General features: G+C 40.4%; 2 protein-coding genes across 2 annotated transcripts; one reads left to right on the top strand and one right to left on the bottom strand.

The window, feature by feature from the left end:
- Positions 1-7,556: 7,556 nt before the first annotated feature.
- Positions 7,557-13,699, bottom strand: LOC128136696 (granzyme A-like). Its single transcript, XM_052776633.1, is given in 6 exon segments — positions 7,557-7,739; positions 8,482-8,501; positions 8,504-8,807; positions 9,290-9,321; positions 13,414-13,551; positions 13,639-13,699. Coding segments are annotated over 6 exon segments (738 nt in total).
- Positions 13,700-17,021: 3,322 nt separating this feature from the next.
- On the top strand, positions 17,022-21,903 carry LOC128137006 (granzyme A-like). Its single transcript, XM_052777549.1, has 5 exons — positions 17,022-17,106; positions 17,823-17,970; positions 19,637-19,775; positions 20,467-20,739; positions 21,522-21,903. The coding sequence occupies exons 1-5, from the start codon at positions 17,046-17,048 to the stop codon at positions 21,678-21,680; spliced, it is 780 nt and encodes a 259-aa protein (XP_052633509.1). The 5' UTR covers positions 17,022-17,045; the 3' UTR covers positions 21,681-21,903.
- Positions 21,904-24,885: the final 2,982 nt, after the last annotated feature.

The following is a 24,885-nucleotide window of genomic DNA, read 5'->3' as shown; positions in this document are numbered from 1 at the left end:
CACCAATGGGAACTATTAAAGAATTTTCCGCAGTGTTACACACACTTTCTCTCCTTAGGATGAGTGGCTGTTTTATTCTGGCTTCTCTCTGCCACACAATTTCTCCAGCTGACCCTTAGTCCTCATTATGCTGTTTTTCTTCAGTGCTGACATTTTCATCTACTTAAATGTGTTGTCTCTCTCTAATTTGTATGCAGCTTTATTTTTCACAAGTCTACTTCTGCCATGCACAAAACACCCTAAAAATAAGAGTGGAACAAGAATGTATCCCTTCAGTCCATCCTTATTACTGTCTCCTGTTCACAGTCCTCACACTCTGTCTGTCTTGTCTATCCAGACTGAAGCCTCTTTGAGACTTTGGCCTAACTAGTGCAGAGTCTTCTTCAAGGAGACTTTTAACAGTTGGTCTTCAGGCACTTGCATGCTATATGCAATTGGTATCTACTTCAGTGAACAGGTTTGGACATGAATTGAATTAATATCTTGGCTTCCATGAAAAGAGACACCAGTCAAGGTCTCCCAGAACAATGTACCTGGAGGGATCTAGCACAGGTCCATTTGTTTCCCTAGGGTGTCAACAGGATTTTCATGCATGCACATGCTTCCTACATCTTTTGTCTTTTGCCTCATCAATCATATGGCTGTATTTTCAAATATTTTAATTTTTTTTTTCCCCCTGGGGTACACATATTGTGGGTGAACACCAACCCCAATGACATAAACGCTTTGCCACTTATTTCAGTGGGGCCAGGATTTCAGATTTCACACAGTACTTTCAATGTGCTATGATCTTCTCTGCTGTAAAGAAACCAAAGCCAGTTCAAAGCTTTTTGTGTGTGTTTTTTACTCAAAGCAAGGAAAGGAATGTTTGCAAACAAGCTCTAATTAGAAAGCAATGAAGGGTAACAGCTGCATATTGCCTGTGGTAAGTTCGTGTTTCATTAAGCAACAAAACTGCCAGAAACCTTAGAATTATAAGCCATAAGCCTAAAAACAGCCTAATCACTTCCAAATCTATTTTAGCTCGTACCTCATTATTTTCAACTTTCTTAATATATTGCTAAAAGAAAAGAGGTCTTATAACTAACAGTGTGATATATAACAGTATTACAAGTGTAGAACAAAACCTTGTGTTCTTAATCAGAAATTTGATAATTTATCTGCATTTATATCCATTCAGCATATTTGAGAGAATGAAATAAAATATGGTGAGTTGTATTGCTTTTTTTATTTTATTCATAGATCAACCTTAATTATTTGATCAAAAACTTGATGTTAATTTTCAGACATTTAATCAAATGCCCAGAATCTTAATTCTTTAAGACAAATATCTGGAAAAACTTTGGGTAAATTATTGAAAGCTGCAGCTATTTTCCCAAACTATGAATCTGGCAGACTGAATATGTGATTACTCCACACTGGCATATGCTGCTTCTTTTTTGCTTTATCTTCTGAATTGTCATAGACTGACCAATGGTTATTTTAGATGTTTCCTGTCCTTGATAGAATAAACTATTTAAGCAAGCAGAATTTCTGAAATAGTTCACAATCAGATATACTTTCTTAGACAATTTAATTAAAATCAGATAGTTACTGCTCAGCCCCCAATCCTATGTTCTAATTGCCCCCCGTGATGTATTATGGATCCTCTTCACTGTGCCACGGGTTGGCTTATAATGTTACAGACTATGAATGCTGGCCAGGTGCTGGGTAAATACCTCATCCTGCCTGTCAAGAAGCTGCAAAGAGGACCAAGAGGAAGGTCAGCTACAGATGGTTGTTGACAGTAGGAAACAGCCCCCAGAGCTGTGGTAGATGACATATTCCCTCATGTGGATCCCATGAGGCCAGCTGGGCCAGAATTGGGCAATAGGATCTTCAGTTCTGGCTTTAGTGGCTTTTTCTGTTTTATAAAATGAAAAATGTTTTTTCATTTTATAAAACATTGGTAGTAAAAAAATAAGTCCGTTTTCTACAACGAACATAGAAGGAAAGGATTTTTTTGTTTGTCTATTGCCTAAGATAAGTGCCTGAAACAGGACTTAGGAACCACTGGCTGTACCCATTGAAACCCACCCAAGGTCACCAGCAGTGTTTGGCTAGGCAGATGAATACTGCCCAGGATGGCTAAGCTGGAGCCAAGCATCATGAGAAGGGAAAAATCCAACCCAACACAGCTGGTGGAATAACAAACCCTTCTGGAAACCAATGTCCCAAATATGAATATCAAAACTGGTAACTGTTACTGTGACCCTGACTTCAGTAACTGGGTACAGGACAAACAAGGGAAGGGAAAGAAGCCTGGAAGAGAAACACTTTAAATATCCCATTAGAATTGAGTCTATTTCTTGCGTTATCACAAGCTGTGCTCTTACCTTGTGCAGATACTCTCAATATTTCTGCATAATGAGGCCGAGACCACCTGATAAGATCAACACCATTGTTCATAAGACAGAATACACAAGCTGACTTTATTTAACAATTCAGGGCTCTGATGTGCAGACCCTGTCAAATCTCACTGTGGCACTGCCTGTCTGATTGCTGCTGCAGCAGAGTCTCATTTCACAGCTCCACAAACTAATTCACAGGACAGCAAGTTGACTCAAACCACCCATTTACCACTCCCCTCTGGCTACAGAGATAACTTCTGAGGTTGGTGTACCTTGAATCATCAGCACCATAGCCCCCTGTATCACACTTTTCAGCACACTCATGTTCTCACATACTCATGTTTTAGTGTAGAGGCGTCCCCAAGAAAACTTGCAGTTAGAACCCATCCCACTGAAATATTACAGGAAGAAAATTAACTATGCAGCAGTACCAGCAAGTTTATCTTCTGTCTCCGTGAAAGGAAACAGTGCAAGTTTCTCCACAATGCTCCTTCAGCATGCCTGAAGCCTCAGTTCAGAGAATAATTGTGTGCTTACGGTGACCATTTGTTACTTGAATTCTGCTAAGACCAGTGCTAGGACAGGACTGTGGCTTTTGGCATGGGATATGTACACTCCAGATTTTAATCAGTGAAAGCCACATCACTGTCAGTGTGGTCCATTGCCATCTGAAAATGTCCGGGGTTTTGCAAACACGCTAGTCCAGAGCTCCCCCTTCTTTCCACACATCTGCTTTTATCTGGTACCAAGGGGGCTGAAAGGAAGTGTGATACGGCTTTGGTTTTAACAGCTTGAGATAGGGATGTTCCGAGAAAACTGGACACTACATCCTGATAGGTAACATGCTCTGCATGGTTTCAAGAGAACCTAAACCAACAACTATGTGCCATTTGTTCACTTAAATGGAAATGGTTAGTTAAATTCTCATGACTAGTATTTTTTTACGACAGCAGTGGTTAACAATGATTAAAGTAACTTTTTTTTTTTATTTACTGATGTTATCACTGTTTTAATTATTGCTTATCTTAAAGCAATGTGGCAGCAGAGAGGTTTGATATTTTATTGAAATCAAGGTTTTGTTACAGTGTGTTAATAGGGCAAAGTTTCTTGGTTTTTACAAACAAATATACGTAAGAAAGAACCCTGTGAAACTCCATTGCTTATACGTTGAATCAAATCTGTGCCTTCAGAAGTAGCTAAGATCTCTAAGTTTCTGTTCTATTTTTCATTAAATAAGGGCTTTTTTGCTCATCTTTCTGTGGTTTCCTCTTTGTCATGAGAAGGATGTGAGTCTTCGTACAGCTTTTAGACTCGATAACTTTTTGTGAAGTTAGTGGCTGACTCTCAATGCATGTTTCACAGCTATTTCAATGGCTTTGAAGCAACCTGTGCCACCTTGAATTGAATTACAGTTAGATTTAACCTACTTGCAATCTGTTAGGTATTGATTATTAAGTATTATTAGTCAATCCAAAAAGAGCTTCATCAGATGACTGTGGGGTTATAAACATACTGGGATGGAGGTGTCTGAACCATCTGCCAGATCATTAATGAGATGAAGATAAATTTTGGAAATAGTAAATCATAATTAAAAGATGTAACAGACATATTAAAATGACTGCTGTGATACGTCTGACTATGGTGAACTGACCCATTCATACTTTGAAAGAGTGTTCTGACTTTATCTTTATTTCTCTCCAGCAAATATCCAAGAAAATTATCTTGAAAATCTGATGGCTTGCTTTGTTTTAATTCTGTTTTCTAAATGTTTCTTCCTGATGCCAGATTGAGTTGCCCAAAAGGAAGGTTACTTTTACAGCTTGCTAAATGGCAGACGGTTCTGTATTCAGAAGATAAAACAAAGACTGACTAGTAGCTGTGGAGGCAATCCATGCTCCAAACATATCACTGCACTTTGAGGAAACAACAATTGTTGACAATAGAAAATGCCACCCTCTGTACTGGGAACTAGAAGTTTGTTTAAAAAAAAAAAGATTCCCACATTGAACATACAGTGCATTAGATGTACAGCCAAAAAAGTACAAAACATCAGCCACAACTGCCCAGTACAAGGGCAGAACGACATAAGGACTAAAGCTAACTGGCATCTGCATCCTTGTGTGACATGTGAATATGCATTGTCAGCCCCTTCTGTTGAATAGAGAGCCATCAGCCATATGTCAGCACCGTACACTCTACATCAGCACCATGCATCCCATGTCAGTGCCGTATGTCATCTGTTTGCATGGCCTGGTCAAGCTTAGTGGCTGCTCTTTATGCCCAAATATGACTATGTGACAAGCAACGAGCAAGTCAGACTTCTCAGCAAACAGTCTTTAAGAAATAACGCTTACCTGGAAGACCTCAGTAAAACCAGAGATAGACGCAAATGTCTGACAGAGAAGTCAACTCAGCAGAGACCAAACTGCAAAGTACAAGCGTACACAGCAGCCCAGCCCTGGCCAAGGGCAGAAGGATTCCTGGGGCCGAACTCCTTTAATCCACTCAGAAATTTCCAGTAAACATCAAAACAGATAGTATGGGAGAGCTGGTCAGGTACAAGAGGCCAGTATTTGGAAACTGGGAGGTCATGTGCAAGGGGAAACCTCACAGGCACCTAGAGATTAGTGTTGAGGTGTGACAGGTTAAAGGCAAGAAGATGAGATTTCTCATACTGAAGGAAAGTGGAATTGCAAATACTGTGATGGAAACAACTGGAATCTACAGTAAATTCCACCACAAGCTTCTGAATATGAGCTCCTCTCAGTTGAGTGAGAATGTGTTTCTAGCTTAATTTTGTCAGTCTTTGTGGGTGTCTGTTACTGTAAACCTGTAACGTACCTGGAGCTCCTCTCTGTGGCTTTCCTGTTTTCAGCTCAGTTCTGAGAACCAGCCCAGCAGTGGTTTCAGCGGTGATACCAGTAGTCACCTTGTTTAGCCAACACTCACCCTTACCTGCACCTTTGCCTACCTCTGGCTGCAGAACCAGATATCTTTCCGCTGTGTGCTTTCACAGGTGCTAATAAAATGCAGAATGGCAGGCATTTTGCAGCCCCGCTGCAAAACTCCAACCATGTTCCCTGGCCCAGAGTGCCCCTCACCCAGAGGGGCAGAGGGACAGGCACTTCCTCAAGACATGGGGATTTCAGTGCTAGCAAAGTCTTCCCTCCTGTTGCATGTGGAGGGAATAAAGACTCTGCTCGCCTCAGGGTGGACAGAAAATGAGTCAAGGTTACTGCTTGGCTCACTGGTCCTGCACCTCCCTGGGGACAGGCCAAGGCCAGGCCGAGATGTCAGCCTGTGGGTAGGCCTGGCTCAGCAGGGCCCATGGCAGGGCAGGGCCAGGCTGAGGGGAGCTGGAGACCAGCCCTGCTGCAGCGTTGCTGGGGCAGGGGCTGATGACCCTGGGGGTGGACATGGGTCTCGGGCTGTGTGCGGGGTGGGGGGGGAGCCCCGGGGGCTGGGCAGGGGCAGTCAGGCCTGGTGGTGCCCTGGGGGGCTGGCAGTAATGCCCTTCCACCTGCTACATCACCCATAAGAGAAAAAAAGGTGCTGTAAATGAAGTCAAGTCATTACAGGAGATCATACACACCAAGCCCAATACCTGAACTGGAATTAACCTGCTGGGTTATGGTTTCCAGACTCTTGTCACTCATTATTTCCCATCAGTGACTGAGAGACAGCCACTGTTCACAGGAATAGAGCGAGTGAAATCTTTGCCTTTGAGAGGATAAACACCAATTAGTTGTTATTTGGCTGCAGGGTGCGAAAAGTCTCCTGTGGGATGGGAAGAAGAAGATTATCCTTTCTGTTACTTACCTGACAAAGATAAAAGGGACTAATTTGTGTTTGCAACATCCTCTGAGACCCCCAGCTGAAAAGCGTTAACAGTGGTGTATTATTCTTTCCACTTTTATATCGCTTCCACTTTTTTCCCCAGTTTTTCCCAGTTTCTGTCCTTATTTATTCCAGTCCTGAGTCAATTCTCGCTGGCATCTTTTAAGATCTTCCTTCTCATGACCTTCAGTGAGACTTGGATCAAGCCCCCATACACCACACCAGCAGGTTTTATTGCACTATGGCCAACTACCAGCCCCATTTTCTTCTCAGCTTTGCAGTGTCCATTTTCTTCTTTATCTGCACAGCCTTTATGAGACAGGGCTTGCTCTGCTCAATGCAGTGACACGGCTGCTGGTCAATAATCAAGGCCAGTATGCTGATGTGTTGGAGTTATTTATTCATGCCTCTGCAACATTCCAAAGTTTACAGTATTTGGTACATACTAATGCTATAACCAAAGAAGCAGAGAAACCCTGCTGATGGTCACTTCCAAACTGTTGGAAAAAAAAGACATAGAGAATATTTGGAAGATAATGGGAATACACCAAGATAACCACAGGCTTCTTCAGAAACATAGCAGGTTCTCCTGTTAGTAGAAGCCTGTTGAAATCCATAGCAAAATTCTTGTTTGTTTTGACAGATGTTAGATAGGCACTGTGTTAGAGAAGTACAGTTACTCCCATTACAAACAGTTATTATACTTTTTTCAAGTGACCATTCCCTGAAAGTGTGAGATCATGAACCAAGCTGTGAGAAGAGATTATTTTGTTGATCACCAAAAAAAAATTAGGGAAAATAACCTAGGAAAAAGAAGAGAATTTTTTTTTTCTCTCTCATAATGGAAGGTTAGTTGGAAAAATATTTATCTGTTTAATACTTTAACTCTTTGAAAATTAATTTAGTTAAATAAATATTTAGTAATGGAGAATTGAAGTATTTAGTTTTGAATAACATCACAGCAAAACATTTGAACATTTAAAGCTTTTGTTCTGTTTTTTCTCATTCAGCAGGCATCTCATTCACTGTCAGTCTGAAACTGAATTTTTCTGTAAGTACACATTCAAAAATGTTGCCTCATCCCAGGCACAATGAATAAGGTGATCAGTACTTTCCCATCACACTAAGTAGTAAGGTGAAGTCCAATACAAATTGTGTTATCTAAGAGAGAGTTTCCTACTAAAGATGAGTAAACATTATCTGTACAAAGGGGAATACTTTGAACTGTTCTTATAAAGCTGTGGTGGTGTTAGTAAAGCTGTAAAGTACTTTTTAAAGGTGGCGCACTAAAGCAGCATCATCTAGTTCTAATGCACAGCACAGTATTTATTAAAACTGTCTTGCCTGTCTCATGGATCTCTGTGAAGGGAAATTATTTTTTTTTATCCAGTCAATACATTTTTCAGTCAGTCATGTATAAACTCCAGGAATGTCTCTTCTTCCACATACTTTTCCAAAAGAAACAATCCCACTGTATCGACCAGCACAGATTAACAGCCCACCTGAATCTCCCTAGAACACAAAATAGAAGTAACTATCAATGTGTGTTCCTTGCTCTTCAGAGGAGCATGCAGTGCCACCTGCAGTGCATAAGCATGTTTGGAAATGTTGCTTCTAACCTGTTCCAACCTATGAAATGGATCAGTTGGTTTATGTCACTTCATGGGACTTGGGTGAGGTATAAGGAGAAGTTGCTTTTCAAGCCTGAGGGAGTCTTTGAAGTCAATGTTGTAGACCAGCACAGTCCTATTATAATTCTATTTCAAAAGGTATTTTTTTGTTGTTGATATAAATTGATTCTCACTTCTTTAGCAATTGGCCCTTCTGGACTCGGCGCAGAAGATGTCAAAAGCAAGATCCAAACAGCACTTTCAAGCGTACAGTTAATTCTGTACTATTCGGACATTGATATCTGGAAAGCGTCAGATGATGCAGACCCTGAAAGTTCTTCTTCCTCTCCAATAACTACAGGTGGTGCCTAAGGAGATCACCTTAGCTAAAGAAATGCACCTGAGGTTAACTGAGATAATCCCAGACTCAAATTCCCATATTCTCAATCTTCTTGTATACATTGAGCTAAAGTACTCAAAGTTTTAACACTTCTTTTTCACAGCAATAAAGTCTCTTATAAACGTGGTTAAAATCCCTGTGAATCTGATCAGCCTCATTAAGTGTCTAGCACTGCTTTGTTCCCAGTGAAAAGGGAACCATTGTTAAAAGCATATCACTTCCTCTTTGTAACTTTGCTTCTTACCTGGCAACCATCTCTCTTCAATAATTTCTTTTCCCTATAGCACACAACATGTTGCTGGTTATTTTTGTGTAATTTCCATATTTGCTCTCACAGCTTTTTCTACCAACAATTTTAAGAGTTGCTTTCCAAAGATATTTTGATGGCTTTCCTGAAGATGTGACTCCCCAGCTGGCCACCTTGCATGTTGTGCCAGGTTTGGTATCTTCACAAGAGTCAGGCAGAGGCAAAAGTTGCACGTATTTATTCAGCTGGAAAAAAGAAAAAAAAAAATGCTTTCTCATGCAGAAAGGAAGGAAAGTATAATCTAGTTTCAATTGGCATTTAGTCTCATTTTACCGATACTTTTCTTATAAATCACTTTTCAATATTTAGGAACAGATCCTGAGCTTAATTGCCCCTTTGCAAATCCAAGAGTTTCCCTGGTGTCTGTATAGCAATTTCCTATCTATGGCAGCAGTAGTGTGTTCAAGCCTAGCTTCCCATTGATTACAGTAGGAAATTAAAAACCTGCACAGGACTTAGGCTGTTGGATCCATGTCCTATTCAAGAACCTAACTTGCCACTGAACTTCTGTGTTGAGATCAGACTCTGGTGCTTGACTGACACACAGAAAAGTCTCAAAGCTCAGTGCAATGTAGCCAGTAACAAAGATGAAAAAAAAAGCCATAACCAATTAGACATGGCAGCAGCAACATAATTGGGTTAAAATGAGGCCTTGAACTCTTCAGACTGCCAAGTTTTTGCTCTGAGAGATTCAAAAGGGCTTAAATGATCCAAACTGTCTGTGTTTTGCTGGCCTTTACCTAACAGATTCATCCTTCAGCAGAGGCCAATTTAAGCCTGTAAATGAAAACATAGCCAAACCCTAACAGATATCCTCGATGTGCTTGGTAAGGGCTCAGAGCTACTGAACAGACATTTTCTGTTTTACACACAGTCACCACACCATGAGTGATTCCACACAGGTGGTTATATATGTTGCTGAATGGTTGTCAGTTAAATGATTCTGCCTTTATACCTTTTTAAAAAGGCACTCCAACAAATCACAAGTTTATCCAAAAAATCCTTATGGTTTATTATCACCAGTGCTCGTGGGAATTTCCAAAGATGGACAGTTCATCCCAAGTTACTTAGTACTCTATTACAGCAGAACTGTAGAGATAGGAGGTGAGCCCTGGTACTAACGCTATCCCTCCTCCTGTGTCAAATTCAGACAAAGGGGTTTATGGTATCCATGTCATTCTGGAACAGATTTGTAACTTTCAGCTCTAGAAATACTACTTCCTAGCAATCCGTTTTGGTATTGTGTTCACAAATAACCTGGTTCTCCTGATAAGTTGCTAGTGGCCACAGAAGAAGCCAGTGAAATGAACCTGTCTGCCTTTGCAATGAAACAGATGGAGAATGTTCACTAGCATCTAGAAGAAGCTTCTCACGCTTGGCAGCGATAAGTCGCTGGGGGCACAGATGTCTGTAAATGCTCCAGCTAGTTCCAGAAAGGGACATTGCTAGTTTCCTCCCTGTCTCATTGTCATATCAAACTGGTGATACCACCTAAATATTAGAAATCAGGTTCAAGTCATCACTTCCCTTTCCATATAATTCCACCAATTATTTCACACGTGTGGTAATAGTCATAATATACTGTACCTTGTCAATTATTTTAAATATATATATTGATCTTTTACATAAAACTATTTCTTCATTATCACAGCTGTAACATTAAAGCATAGCCTGAATAAAGATCCATGCAAGATTTCTTAGGCATCGTACTGAAGTCATGATGTTTCTAAAGGTATAGGCAAGATGATGTACAAGTCTTATCTTTCTCAGGGACTTTGGATAAGCACTGAAACAACTGGTACCAGGAAGGCAGTCCTCCAGAACCATTTCACCATCTACAGGTTTCCCACGTAAAGACTGCCCTCTCCCTTTTCAAAACACCCATGGCTGCCTTCATGTCAATCTCAGCACTGGATTAACAGAGTTCTCAGTGCAGGGACACGTGAGGCATGAGCCAGGCTGAACAGGAGCTGGTACACAGGAAATTCTTTCAGCCCTGCCCCACTTTGGCATCCAGGATGATAATGTTGGCAAGGACATCTTTCCATGTTTCATTCTTCAGTGTCCTGAGCCCTCTTCAGTATGTGACCACTCTGTGCTCCTAGAGCTGAATTCACCTATGGCCTGTATTATCCATACTTTTACTTTATGTGGTTAGCCCAAATAATTAACAGTAAGTTTCATCCCTATTTTTGCTTAGTCCAGCACAAAGTGTCCCTCTGGGATACAGGTGTGACTCAGAGTCCATTGCATATATCACTTCAGCACTGCCTTTGAAAAATTACTAAAGAATGTCTTTTGGGGTTTTGGAGGGGTTGCTGTAGTGAGTGGGTTAAAGACAGTTTTAGAGCACAGAATGGGCCAGAAATGTCATCCTTGCTCACAGTGCCAGCAATCCTGTAACCTTATCTACATTAGTACAACCAAAAGCAGGGTGTTCTGTGATATTGTTAAGCTATCTAAACAACGTACTCTTCAGTATCAAAGAATAGCCAAACGATCATCAGCAAAATTCCTTTTATACTAATACAACAGCAATTAACACAATACCTTGAGGAACAGTATATCATTTTCCTTGGAAGACCTGGAAGGCTTGGAAGTAGTTCATAACCTTAAATATCTGCTGTTCTTCTTCAGCTATGGGATGCTTGATGGGCTCCAAGAACAACTCTAACTTCTGATTTGTTTAATCTGTAATTTAAAGAAAGTACAGGGAGAGAAGGTCACTACTGAAACTGAGCAACATCTCTCAAGATAATCAAAAGTCGTTTAACACAATACTCACAATTTCATATTACAATAACATGATTAAAACATAGGGAAGGATATTGTTCATTTTGATGTTTTGACATGAGCTTGTATTTTCCTCTGCAAAGTAACATTTCTTTACTGTAAGTCTAGTTTGGTGAAATAATGGTGTGATAGGTGAGCTTCAGGGATTTCCGGAGTTTGGACTTAATTTAATGAAAAAGCCTACTGGCTTTTTAAGGAGAGTCCCTTGCTCAAGGACTGCTGGCACTGATGCCTTCCATTAATCTTTTAATGGTCTCCCTTGGACTTAGGACCTAATCCTGCAAAGGACTGAAACATGCCTGACTAATAGCATGTAGGTTGTCTTGCTGACATCAACGGGATGTCAGAACACACATTGATACTCAATAGTCATTCTGAGCATTATGCATACAGGTAAATGCTCTGCTAAAGTGGACATCTTTAATATTAATGAGTTTTGTCCTTAACTTCACTAAATACAGGATTCAGCTCACTAGGAAAGAAGGATGGGTGTTGCCTAACTCAAGACACCCCTATAGTGAATATTAAAAAGGGCGACTGCCAAAACCCAAAGAGAGTTATGTGTCCAGTTTCTGCAAATAAACAGTAAGAGTTAAGCAACTCATAAATCTCCCTCTCCCCCAAGCTCTCTGAGCATCATCAGAAATTTATTTATTAGAGTTTGTCTTTCTTCATTTTGCCCTGCTAAACTTAACGCAGCCCAGTAAGTTGAGATTGCCAGAAGACATACCACTGGTTTCCTGTGCTTCATCTTCAGAACACAATCTCACTACCAACAGGACAACTTATTCAAGCCAGAACACAGATTTTATCAATCCAAACAAAAAAAAAAGGTATTTTCTTCATTCCAGCTGCATGTCTCACTTAAAGATACAATTCATTTATTTATATGTGAGTGTTTGCTCGTGCAAATAGCTGCAAAGGCAGTGCTGGATCCTAAAAATTTCTCTTTTTATCTACAAAGCATGCTTACACAGTGAGAATTATATAAGACTCACTAAACTCCATCCCTGGGACTCATTCATGTATCATTCCCTACAGAGGTGCAACTGCTAGACTTGCAGAAAGCCCAGGCAATTGGCCACTGTGCATACAGAGAAGCTTGCAGAAAAAAACAACAGACCAAAAAAACCCACTGCCATTGACTGAAGAGTGAGAGACTCCAGCTCCCATTAAAAAATGCCTTAATTCCAAAGAGGAAGGCTTGGCTTTTGTTTTGTAAATATCCAAAACAGCACGTCAGGTGTGAATATGTCTACCCTTACAAAAAAACGCAACAAAACCTGATTCAGCTGAAGAAGTGTGAAAGTCAAATTCCCTTAGAAAGAAGGAGCTGTGTCCTCTATTTCAGACTAGCTCATGCAAGAAGGCTGGCCGAGCTGCCCACACTGTGTTTTAGGAGGTCAGGTTTGCACAGGTTTATTGTAATTGGTTTGCTTTTAGTTACTCAAAATACAGGGGGGGTGGGGAGAGAAGAATAAAATAACAATTTAGAGAACATTTTAGCAAAACCTGGGCATTTTACTTCCTAACATGAACAGTAGATGTCCTCCTTATCCTGAGCCAGCTGTTCAACAGCTGTGCCAGCCTTAGGGTTTCCCACCTGGGGAAGGGATGCTTGTGCCCACATTTGACTTGTCAAAAGGACAAGGCTCCTTGTCATAGTCATGACTGAGGTTCAGTTTTTGTGGGCCCATGTCACTTAAAATGGGAGGAATAGTCTTTCCCTCTAATTCAACTTCATCTCTCAGTGTGTTTTGAGGCTTAGTCCCAGGCACACAGGTAAGATTTGCTTAAAGCTCTTTGGAATATAGTCCCTCCTCTAAGGCATTGCTCTTTCAGATGCATAATTGGCAGAATCTAAGTCATGAAGGTTAGGAGTACACTATGTAGATCAGTAGTTTACAAAACAACTTAAAACAGAATGACAAGTTCTTAGATCAGTTTAGTGAGAGAACGGCAGCTTTTAACAATTCTTAAAAAATCAATATCCACCTTTCTTTATTTACAGGCTTGCATACCATCCCCCACCTCAATGAAGAGTTAAAATTGCCCCAGTCTAAGATAATTCTTCACAATGCGCTGCTGTCAAACCCCATTGCTTTTCCACAAGAGCTCCTCCACACTCAGTTAAATTCTTTCTCTGGATAGCAGCCATATAAGGCCAGGAATGAGGACACACAAGGTGTCCTCCGATAATGGCCGTGCAGCCACCTGAAATGCAACAGAAGTGTAATTATGTTACATGTTGTCCAGAGGAATCAGGAATTTGGATATTTTTATCCTTAGATGAGTACTTACATCTCAGGGGTAGGATAACAGTAATTAGAGAGAGCAGTAGAGCTAACAGGTGGCTTCTCATAGCTGCTGCTATTTACTGACAAGAACATTGTAAATTACGATATAGTCTTTTCTATTTAAATGTCCCCTACAGGAGATGGTGGTTGAAAAGTTTTATGAATAGGTCTCTCTCTTGAAGTTTCCCTGTACATCATTAATATTGTATTATTTAACTGAAGCTTGGTTTCTTTAGGTTCTTTCTTCAGATTTATTTAAAACCTGTCTGTTTCTTGAATCCCCAACATGCATCAACATTAATTGGTCCAAGTCTTCCAGGAACTTCAGCAGCCCTTCACCACAGGTATTATATCAGAAAACAAGTGCACAAGAATATTCCTGAGCATTACATGGGATGAATGTATAATAAAACCTAAGTGTCTCAGAGAACTAAACGCTCTTTTTACTTTAAAGAAAAAAAAGATGGAAATATGTGAGAAGAATGAAACTGGCCATATTCAAGCTGGTGAACAAATGGGAGAATAAATACAAGGGCCACCTGAAAAGTCTTCACAGAACACCAGTGAAAGGGAAAACTCAGGCCATATAGACTACAAAAGTCATTCCCAAACTGTGGACCAAAGTAAATCACCAGCCAGCAAATCCACTGCCCAGGTAACATTTTCAGTTGAAAGACTAAAAAAGATTCATACATTAATTTTCTGAGAGCCACTGAGAACTGGCAGGTGTCTGTTGTCTGATAAGCTTAGGAACGTCTCACACAAAAGACAAGCTACACACATGGAAGGCAGAGCAATTTGTATTTTCTTAGCAATAATTTTTGAGGGTGCAGAATTCAGATGCAGAAAACCCTAGAGCATGCAAGTGTCAAAGGCAAACAAAATACCTAATCAGTAGTCACAAGAAAAAGATAAAAAGACACAGTGGTGGAAGAGACATTTCTGTATTGCAAATCTCTGTGTCTGCACCCATGTTTTGCACACCTTGCTGGTAAACCACTACAAAAAAACCAGCATGCCCTAGTGTGAAGAACTTAAAAAGGCTGATATCATCTTAAGTACCTTTAGAAAGAATCAGAAATGTAACTTGCCCAATACAGCTAGCTGTTGTTTTTATTCAAGAGTTAGAGAACAGCAGCTCTACAGATTGTTGAATGAGATTATAGCATTGAGATGCTTGCTTCTGTGGCACAGAATCTTACTAGTTTAACCCGGTTTGAAAACATGTACTTGATGCAACACAATGTAACACATTTCATATTTCAGAAGACTCTTCCAAAGCTCTTTTAAAAGAAAACATGTGACTTTTAGAATTCATCAGCTCATAGAAGAGCCAGCTCTAGTTACCCCAAAATGACTCCATCCTCCAGCTAATCCTGGGATTATTCACCTACTGGAGGTTATCTCTGCAAAGAGGGTCCTAAAGGCATAGTCACGTTCCAGTCCTTTATGGCTTTGCCCTCCCAGTAACTGGCTAGCTTAGAAAGCAACATAAGAGACAAAATGGGCAACAGACCCATGTTCTGACCAGACAGAAGACTTGCATTTCCACAGCATAATACATAATGCTGGATTCTTTCTGCCAAGTACATTCAAATTCATACAAGTAACGCTGATTCACTACAAGGCTTTGAGGACTCTGAGTCAACTTCATCTACTTGTATTTCTGTGCTACTACATTTTTCTGTGATATCACACAGTAAATACATGAAAATGGGGGAAGCTGAGCAAATAGCTGAGGCAGAAAAGACAACAGGTAAATATCATGAGACACTGGTACCAGAGAAGAAAGTAAAATAGGTATCCCGACCACACATCCTGTCCCTTCCCCAGCAAGACCCTGGGAGTGCGTCCCCCAGCCACTGAGGGATGTGTCCAGACAAACACACTGGAGTGGGGATGGGGATGGGGCAGCGCAGGGAGGAGACAGAGAAGGCACCCCAGCTCTGCCTCGCTGTGTTCCCGGCAGCTGCCTGCTCTGCACCACTCTCCTGCCCTCCCTTCCCCAGCCTCAGGCGCCAGCCCTGCGGCTGAGCTAAGACACTGCCTGAACATCAGCACCCAGCGGCTCTGGAACGTTTAGAGCTGTAGTTTAAATTGATCTCCTGAACTGGTCTCCTAAAATCACACCTGATGTTCACCTTTAGCACCACAGAAAGCAGCATGAATGAAAAAGGAGCATAATCACTGGGGAAGCAAAATTATCAAAACAACTGAGTATAAGGTAAGGGGCAGAAGCACTCGACAGAGTACTGAACAAGCTGTATCAGTGACAAAGAGCTCTGTGATCTCTGAAAATAGCTCCACACCTGCATCCTTCAGAGAAATCACCAACAATTAGCCTTTGTCCCAGAAGGGAGGCCAATACCAAATTTGAGCCAGCTGTATGTCCAAGGTCTTCTACAGGTAAAACTCACATCAGGCTGGGCCAACTGAGCTCAAAGATGTGACACAGCCAAAAAGCAGCAGCTTTCTGCAGGTTGACTGTAATGGGGATCAAGTCTTCAAGAAACCTTCCAGACTGTGTGGTAGTGACACTTCACTGAATGTACCTAGTTAGTTAATAGAATATTTGATATTCCAAATTGTTTAATACTGATGGAAGTTATTTCTATTATTTGGATATATATTTGGAAGTGAGGAACTATGCCTTTACAAGGCTCTAATAAGATTATTCAGTTTTCAGGACTCAATTCAGTTGCCTAAAACTACGCCTTTAGTGACATTTGAGATACCTTGGGTTTCCCAGACATGGGCACAGGGCTGGCAAATCTGACATAGCATCTACAGAAGACCCATGGCCTTCTGCACCAGGAGGCAGACCTAAGACACCCTAAGACACTTCAAATGGCACGATACCCTTAGCTCTAGGCCACTAAACCACAGTCAGTACTATATGGATGCTCATCCAGCACAAAGCTAATGAGGTAGGATGAGATGCTGAAAGAAGCAAACGTCAGATTCCTTGGCCCTGAGGGGCTCCTGAACAGCACAGATAACTCTCTACTGGAGAATAGGCTGGGATTCATCTCTGACTTGGAGGTCACCTGTGGTGTCTAGAATGAACTATACATCTTGAACTGAACCAAGCCTAAATTTCTGTGAGCTGAGTCCCACTGTGTAACTGGACATGTAGTTGCTTGCAAGGTTTCACCCCAGTACTTGTCTATTAGCTCTCTGCAAATGCTACAGAGAGAACATGAAGGGGGGCAGATCCTGTCTTCACACCACAACAAATGGTGCAATTTCTCACTAACACCTCTGCTGTAAGCTACATCGTTGGTGAGGTTTTTTTGCCTTTGCCACAGTTACAAATGTCAAGTATCCTTAAGAGGAAAACCAAAACCCACATCCTTCTCACTTAGATATATATGCTAAACAGTAAATAAGGGGGAACACCAGACAGAAATCATGGGACCTCTCCTCACTTTGTCCACCTTTGCTGCTGTTATTCTCCTGGTAATTCATGGAGGTGAGTGCCCAATTCGATCTTTTGAAGGTAAATGCTGATGTACAGAGTCCCAGTTAAGCCAACATGTATTAATGTAAAGGAAGTAGTCACAATTATTATTTGAGTTCTTATTATTAGCTCTTTTCCACTGTCTGCATGCATTTGTTCTTTTGTACAAATGAAATAATTTCTGAATGGGTAGTAATAATTAAAGCTGCACACAGGACAGGCTATTTGGAGGAGTTCTGAGGAGTTAACATAAGGATTATCTGACCTTTCTCTCCAAAGGCATACACATACATTAATGTCTTGATTTTCTGTTTTTCTGAAAAACAGGTTCATCTAATGTGACTTACACTATATAGCTCAGTTTCCAGGTGTCTGCGTAACTCACATATTGTACAACATTTATCATGTGGCAAATCTGAGGTTGTTACTCACGATGAAAGCTAAGAAATTAACCATAGCAGCAAACTTCAAGAAAAGAAATCTGTGCAAGAGCAATAATGCTTTTGTGTTTTTCTTTCCAAAGCTCACCCCACTGATCTAATACATCAGAAACATACAGAAGTACTACTGCTGAGCAATTTTAAAAGTCTACCCTGAAGACCAGCATTGTGACATATGTACATACATGTGTGTCTGTATACTTTGTAATTACATTAACTGTTTTTTCTGAGAGTCTTACAGTATCTGTTAGCCCAACTGTGTTTATTGTGGCTTATTTTTATTTTTAGGTTTGTGTGTGGACATCATTGGAGGAAATGAAGTAGCACCACACTCGAGACCATTTATGGCCCTTATCAACAGCGCAAATGGAAAATTTATTTGTGGAGGAGCTTTGATCAAGAAAAACTGGGTGTTAACAGCTGCCCACTGTAATGCGTAAGTTCTTACTCTGATTCAGAGATTGTTCTTAGTGAGTATCTGGTGTTTCTGTTCAAGAAGGAAAGTTAATATCCCTGGTGGGTTTGTGCATTTAGCATGACCATGATCATGTTCTGAGTACTGTCTTTTATAATTTATATTGACAAATGTGCTTCAGTGAGTAAAAAATAATATAACAAGGTATAATTATCTTCACTGTTTCTGAAGAGATATTTTACAAGCTTCTAGCTGCATGCAAGCACAGAATAGCAACACTGAAGTAGTGAATTTGGGGGAAAGGTTTATCCCTGTTTTCTCAGTCAGCCAGCACACTAGGCCAGAGGACTGGCCAGCCTAAATAGCTGCTCAGAAAACAGAAATAAATTCTTGTCATATTATTCTGTAAAAGACATGCAGTTCGCCACAGAAAGAGACAGTATGCAGTTATACAGGAGCAAAAATCCTCCAGACGGATGACAGGAGACACTGAGAGATCTCTGCTCTACTGGATACATTGGCTTGTCAGCCAACCTTTTTTCTTCCTGTCTGACTCAAGATGCAAATGGCTGTTTGGCCCCACAGAGTCCCTTAGTGAAGAAAGATGTGAGGTTTAAATGACACATCCCACTCCTTGCCTTTGTGGGGAGGACTGGAGGTGCTGCTGAGCCAGACCTCACACAGGCTCTGTCAGTGGCCTGCCTAGGACCAGTGAATCACTGGACTCTGCAGACATCAGAGGAATGTATCCGTATCTCCTGTCCCCATCCAAACAAGGAGATATATGGGACCTACTACAAAGACAGCATAGGGCCCAAAAGCTGTAGTATTAACATAAGGTGAAGACTGTTTCCAAATGAGATCACATTTAAGAGATAATACAATAAATAATTAACCTAATGATGCTCAGTCAACAGTCAGACAGTTCTTAATAGCTGGAAGAAAGGAGCAACCACTTCCTCAGCGTTGTGTTTGCCACAGTAAGATGCAAATGAGGCCAACCTACACATCTGCCCAAAGAATATTCTCCCATTCAGCTGTAATGTACATTGTTCTCCCACAAACAGCTACACCTGTGGTCTGATGTAAAGGTCTACTTGGAGTGCTAGACTTCTGGTTTCTATACCAGAGAGGCCTAGCAAGCACAACTCTGTCACCACTTCGGTATCTAGTAAGCATATGAAGTTGCAGAACAAGTTGAAGAAAGGGAATGAGCTGTGTCTCACATGGACTCAGAAAATGGTGTTTGAAATGCTGTTAGGGCAAAGCAATGGTACAATTCAGTCTAGTCATGATGATTCCTGAACTAACAGTGCTGTGAGCTGTTCTCCTAAATTTTCAGCACAAATTGCAGAGGGCACAGTTGGTGAGACCACTTACCAAGAGCAAAGCTGATGCATCCACCCCTCATTCAGTTCCCAAAGGGAAACAATAGGGTACTTGAACCCTGTCTATGCTCCTGGGAAGCTGAAAATAGGGTAGCATAAATTTTGATTCACTGAGTCAATTTTTTTTAACTACTTGTGAAAACAAGGTAATCTTTTATATTTTTCTAAATTACTGTTGCTTTTCAGGCATGAGAAAAGAGACTCTGTAGCAGCTGGACAGCATAGCACCACATGTAACAGCAAAGAATTAAGGAGTTACAGCAAGTGAATCCCACTAACCATGTTCTCTCTCTTCTCAGGGAAGGAGGTGAAGTTATTCTTGGAGCTCATTCACGGAAAGCAAACGAAAGAGAAAAACGGGTTATTCGGATTGCAAAACAAATTCGCTACCCACGCTACCGTTCCGATCGTAAGGAAAATGACATCATGCTACTGCAGGTATAGACTTACACATCACTTACGGAATATACATCTCCCGCATTGCACCAGTTTCTTCCTTCTTGTGGGGGAGATGAGCCAAGGGAGTTTCTGGTGACTTTTTTCCTGGGGGATACAGTCTGGTCTGCTAATCCAGCTGACTGGGGAATCAGGGATGCACTGGGAACTATGGCAATCAGCAATTCCTGCAATGCATGCAATTGCTAGAAGTAGAAAAATTTTGGAGCTTGACCAAAATATTTCAATTTCTGGCTTTTCAGTGAAAGAATAAAGATTGTCCACAGAAAAAAGCATATTTCACACATAGAAATAATTTGGTTAAAAAGCCTAATGTTTTGGCTGAAAAACAGTTCTAATTAAAAATGTCTGACTTCCCCAATTCTCAGTTTTGCCAGCTTCAGTGATTACTGTTATTTTGTCTTCCCAATGGTCTGAGAGCCAGAGAAATAAAATAGAGTATTTTTTAGAGCTAATATTTCAGCAGAAGCTAAATGGGTTTTCATGAGACAAGGAATATTCATTTTCCGCCTTCTTACATGGATTACATAAATCCTGTCACAAAGAACTGAGGAATCTCAAAAAGGGGTTGCAGTAATCCCCCATTACCATAATGGAAAAGATTCAATGGTTAACATGCAGGGACCTCTGTTAGAGTCTGCCCCATAATAACTATTTTCCATATCTTCTACAGCTTAAGAAAAGAGCAAGACTTAATAAAGCTGTGCAGCTCATTCCCCTGCCTACCTCAGATGATGATCCCAAACCAGGAACAACTTGCACAGTAGCAGGATGGGGACAAACTCAGAATCATCCGAGAAAGACTTCTGATACCCTGAGGGAGGTCAATATCACTGTTATCAGCAGGAAAATCTGCAATGACAACCATCATTATAAAAACAACCCTGTTATAACAGACAACATGATATGCGCAGGAGCTAAGAATGGAGGAAAGGACTCATGTTCTGTAAGTATATTTACTGTCTGTATCCACATAGATTATAATAAAAATAAAATACAAAGTACTAGCTTTTACATGTTTATAATTTCTGCCTCTCTTCAGTTCAATGAAGAATTTTATTAAAAATGAGTGAATTTACCAAGGCTTGTTCTTCTAAGCCTTAAAATCAAAACTTCTGATGGATAAATTCACCTTCACAGACTTTGGATATTGTGGTTTTATTCAGGCATGGCAGATAGCTATTCTCTTCTTCAATAAAATGATTTAAATAGAAAAATCTCCACAAAATAGCTTATGAGCCCATTCTCAAGCAGCTAACCTCAGTGGAACAACTTCTCTGATGTCAGAGGGCTATAAAACAGGTTTTGCTGATAAAAAGCATATTGACTGGATCCCAAGCCAAATGCACAACTGCATAAGAACTACCGCGTTTCAAAAGATTTAAATATTGAATTAATGAAGTTACAAAAAAGGTACCAATTTCTAGAGACTTTCTGCTTTTCAAGAGGAAACTTTCCAGCTTTTTGTTTTCATGTTGAAAAAGACTAACTATTCCTTAGCACTGAGCTAGATTCATTCCCTGTTACTCACACTTGAAAGACCAGATTGAAGTCTTTTTTTCTTTTTTGCTAATGAAAATCTTAACTTCCAAGGTGGGGAAAAAAAAAATCCACAACAGCACTGTCTACATTTTTATTTCCTCCATGCAACTGATACAAATTTTATTTAAAAGAAGCATTTTTTAGCTTTTGTAAATTTGAATGACAATTTTTTTTTCCTTTTTCCAGGGGGATTCTGGTGGACCTTTAAGATGCAATAATGTGATGAGAGGCATCACTGCTTTCGGGAAGGCAAACAAGTGTGGTAGTGCTGATGGCCCTGGTGTCTACACTCGACTCACAAAGCAATACCTTCAGTGGATAAGGAAAACCATAGGGGAAGCCTAATAGATTGGGTTTTGACCAAGCAATTTCCTACTATGTACTTGTGTAATAATACCTAGTTTTGAAAAACGCTTTTTAAAATAGCTTCATTATACTGGTAAAAGAGGTATTCTCACACTGAATTTTAGCAGTTTGATGTCCTTATAGGTGAAAATATGTATGTCTGTTTTCAGGACAGATGTGATCTTAACAGGGCCAGGACACAGTGCTCTGATACAACAGCATTTGTAGCCATGGAGTCATTCAACAGGTGTTTGTGACTCAAGCTTCCAACACTCTTGCATTGCACATTCAGACCGAGTGCTACATGGATGAGTATTTCTGACCAAGAATCTAATCCAGCTGTTTGTGTCTTCACTGCATGCTGAGCATATACTGCACTCTTCTGAATCTGGACTTCTGCAAATAAACCTGGAAGTTAGTCAGATGCTAGGTACAACTCCAGACACCTGAAAAACTTGGTAGTTTCTCTGCAGCAAAGCTCCTGATTTTACAGGTGTAGGGAAATGCTAAGCTTCAAAAAATTAAGTTTCAGCAACTGCATTTGATTATGGGACATAATAAGTGTGCATTTCCTAACTAACTGTCTTGTATTTGAAACCTCTAGATTTCATCCCTTTATGTACTTTGCATTTAATAAAGAAATGGCAATAAAAATCTACTGCTTGCAGCTGTCAATTTATGTGGAAAGCTCCATCTGTTGCAGTACAGATAGTCTGTGTACATAATGTTTTGGATGTGCAATATGTTTGCAGAATGCACCAAGATGAGCAACATTATGTTAAAAAATCAGCTGAAAACCCATCATCCAAGAAATGACAGAAAGTGTCTTAGCTGGAGTACCAGTATGATAAAGCACTGTTCATAACATAAAACAATCTTGATTTTATGATGCCACTACTGCTGTTTCAGATAAGCAGTGAAGTTTTTAAGTGCTTCAACAACCACTTGCCAACCAGCAAACACACCTATAATGAAAAATGCTTCTGCCCATCTCTGTATTAACAGCCTTGGGCATTTTCAATGCCATGAACACCTCAAAAAGGGCTGTGTTGCTCTGAGTGTTTTTTACTTGGAAGTATGCATTAGGTAAGAGAAAGCAGAGGACATTCAAAGGGTGGAGAAATCTTGTATTGATTTTAATTAAAAAATGATTGCTTGGTTCATCATGAGCAATTAAACACCACTTATAAACACGAGAAAATACAGACTAAAACTTCTTTACACAGCTGCCTTCACCTGATCTTGTTGAGAAAAAACAGTAGTTTTGTCAGAGGAATAATGAAGGGTGAGGAGGGAGAGGGCCTAAACTATAGGGATCTTTACTGAAAGTTTTGATGAGGAACATCTTCTTTTATGTTTTCTGTCCACTACAAATGTTACACAGTCAGAACTTTTCACCTTCCTTATTCTTATTCCTGAAATGTTTGTTCTGACTCTTGGGCTGAACACACAAACAAGCACACAAACACACAGAGGCGCACACAAACACAGAAGCACAGCAGGAGCAGAGAGAAGGATTCCCAGCCAAGTAAGACTGCATCAGTGAAACTGAGAGGAGAATTTGCCCCACTGACTGGTACTGACAGCCAAAGTGGTGACTTTGATTCCGTCTTTGAACACACAGGAAATAGGTAAGGCAAGTCCCAACTTTTTCTATTCTTGTAAACTACCAAAACCTTGCTTAGGAAAGAACTGATTCTAAAAACCTTCAGGAAACAAAAACATCCTTATCAATCTAGTGAAAAATCTGTAGCTGATCTTCAAGACAATTGATCACCTACGGCTATTTCACTTTTACCATACATCGGTCTGTCTTCATTTCTTTCCTCTTTGCGTATTTTTTTCACTGTCTTTCTTTCATTCTGCTACAGCATTTTTTTCATCTTACTGCTTCCTCTTTGGTCTGCTTCCTCCTCTTCCCTGGAAGTCACAGGCAGCATCCTTGTCAGTGGAAAATCCCACACAAAGCCTATCATTTAGTATTTCTCCATTTTTCAGACAGTAGTTCTGACCTAAGTGTTGCAGAGCCTTAGAGACCAGGAGAGTTTCTGACCAAGGAGACATTTATAATGCATGAAGAAATGTGCAAGAAAAAATGTACAGCCTTCATCTTCTAGCTTGAAATTTAGGATCTACCCCAAAATTCTTTAAAAACTTATTTTTTTACAAATGTTAATTAGTGAATTGTGCAAAATGAGCCAGTGGAACTGGACTTACATGGGAAACAAAACATTCAAGCCTCTGTCACCACTGTCTGTAGTGGAAACCTGTGGAAAAAAGCAGAAGCAAGAGCAAGAAGATAGAACTGAGGTTTCATCTAGGCAGGTGCTTCCTCTGATCGAGAGGCATGAACCCATTCCCAATACAGCTCCAGCACTATGGGATGGAACCCATACAAGTTTATGTACTAGCTAAGAAAAATGTTATGATCATTCAATATCATTGTGACATCCAGAATGTAACAATTTCTTCTCGCTGTGGCTGTATGAGATAACTGGGGTAAATGAAGAGGTATAAACTGAATTACACAAACTAACGCAACATTCATGAAGGTAGTATCAAGTCAGATCATATCGTGGCTGAAGAACAGGGGACCATCTGCTAGAGACTAGTGCATTTATGTGCAGAAACAAAAGGATTCCCCAGTCTGAGTTTCTTTAATCCATTTCATTGCATTACAGTCATACTGGTATACCTGGGAAGACACATGCTCTGTATGGGCAATAAAGTTTTTCCTCTTGTAAAAATTACTTTTGTCCTGAAGTTTTGGATTCCATATGTTGTACACTGCCCCACCTTGGACAGGACTGTGGGGTCGAAGGCCTGAGTTTAGGCAATTTTACTTAATTTGAATTGAATTTTACTTAATCCTCTGTGACACCTCTAGAGACTCAGCCCTTAGTGCATACAGACCTCAGGTCCAGAACAAGCTGACCTCTTAGAAATGGGTTCTGATTTCTGTCTCAGTTTGGGCCTGAACAATATACCAGGCATATAACAGGCAATGAGCTAAAAATATGCCACATTCTGCAGGGAGGAAGTGAGGATTTCACATTTTGCCCAAGACTTCATATGTTAAGACCTCTGCACTGGCAGAATGAGGCAGCTATGCAAGAACAATGGTCTACTTTCAGCAACTGCACACTCTATGCTTGCAAGTATTCAGCAACATTACCTGCAAAAGATTAGTGAAGCGGAATCATGC

This window comes from Harpia harpyja, chromosome Z (genome assembly GCF_026419915.1).
Source record: "Harpia harpyja isolate bHarHar1 chromosome Z, bHarHar1 primary haplotype, whole genome shotgun sequence".
Lineage (NCBI taxonomy): Eukaryota > Metazoa > Chordata > Aves > Accipitriformes > Accipitridae > Harpia > Harpia harpyja.
The sequence above is the reverse complement of the archived record's forward strand: the minus strand, read 5'-3'. Positions and strand labels throughout refer to the sequence as shown.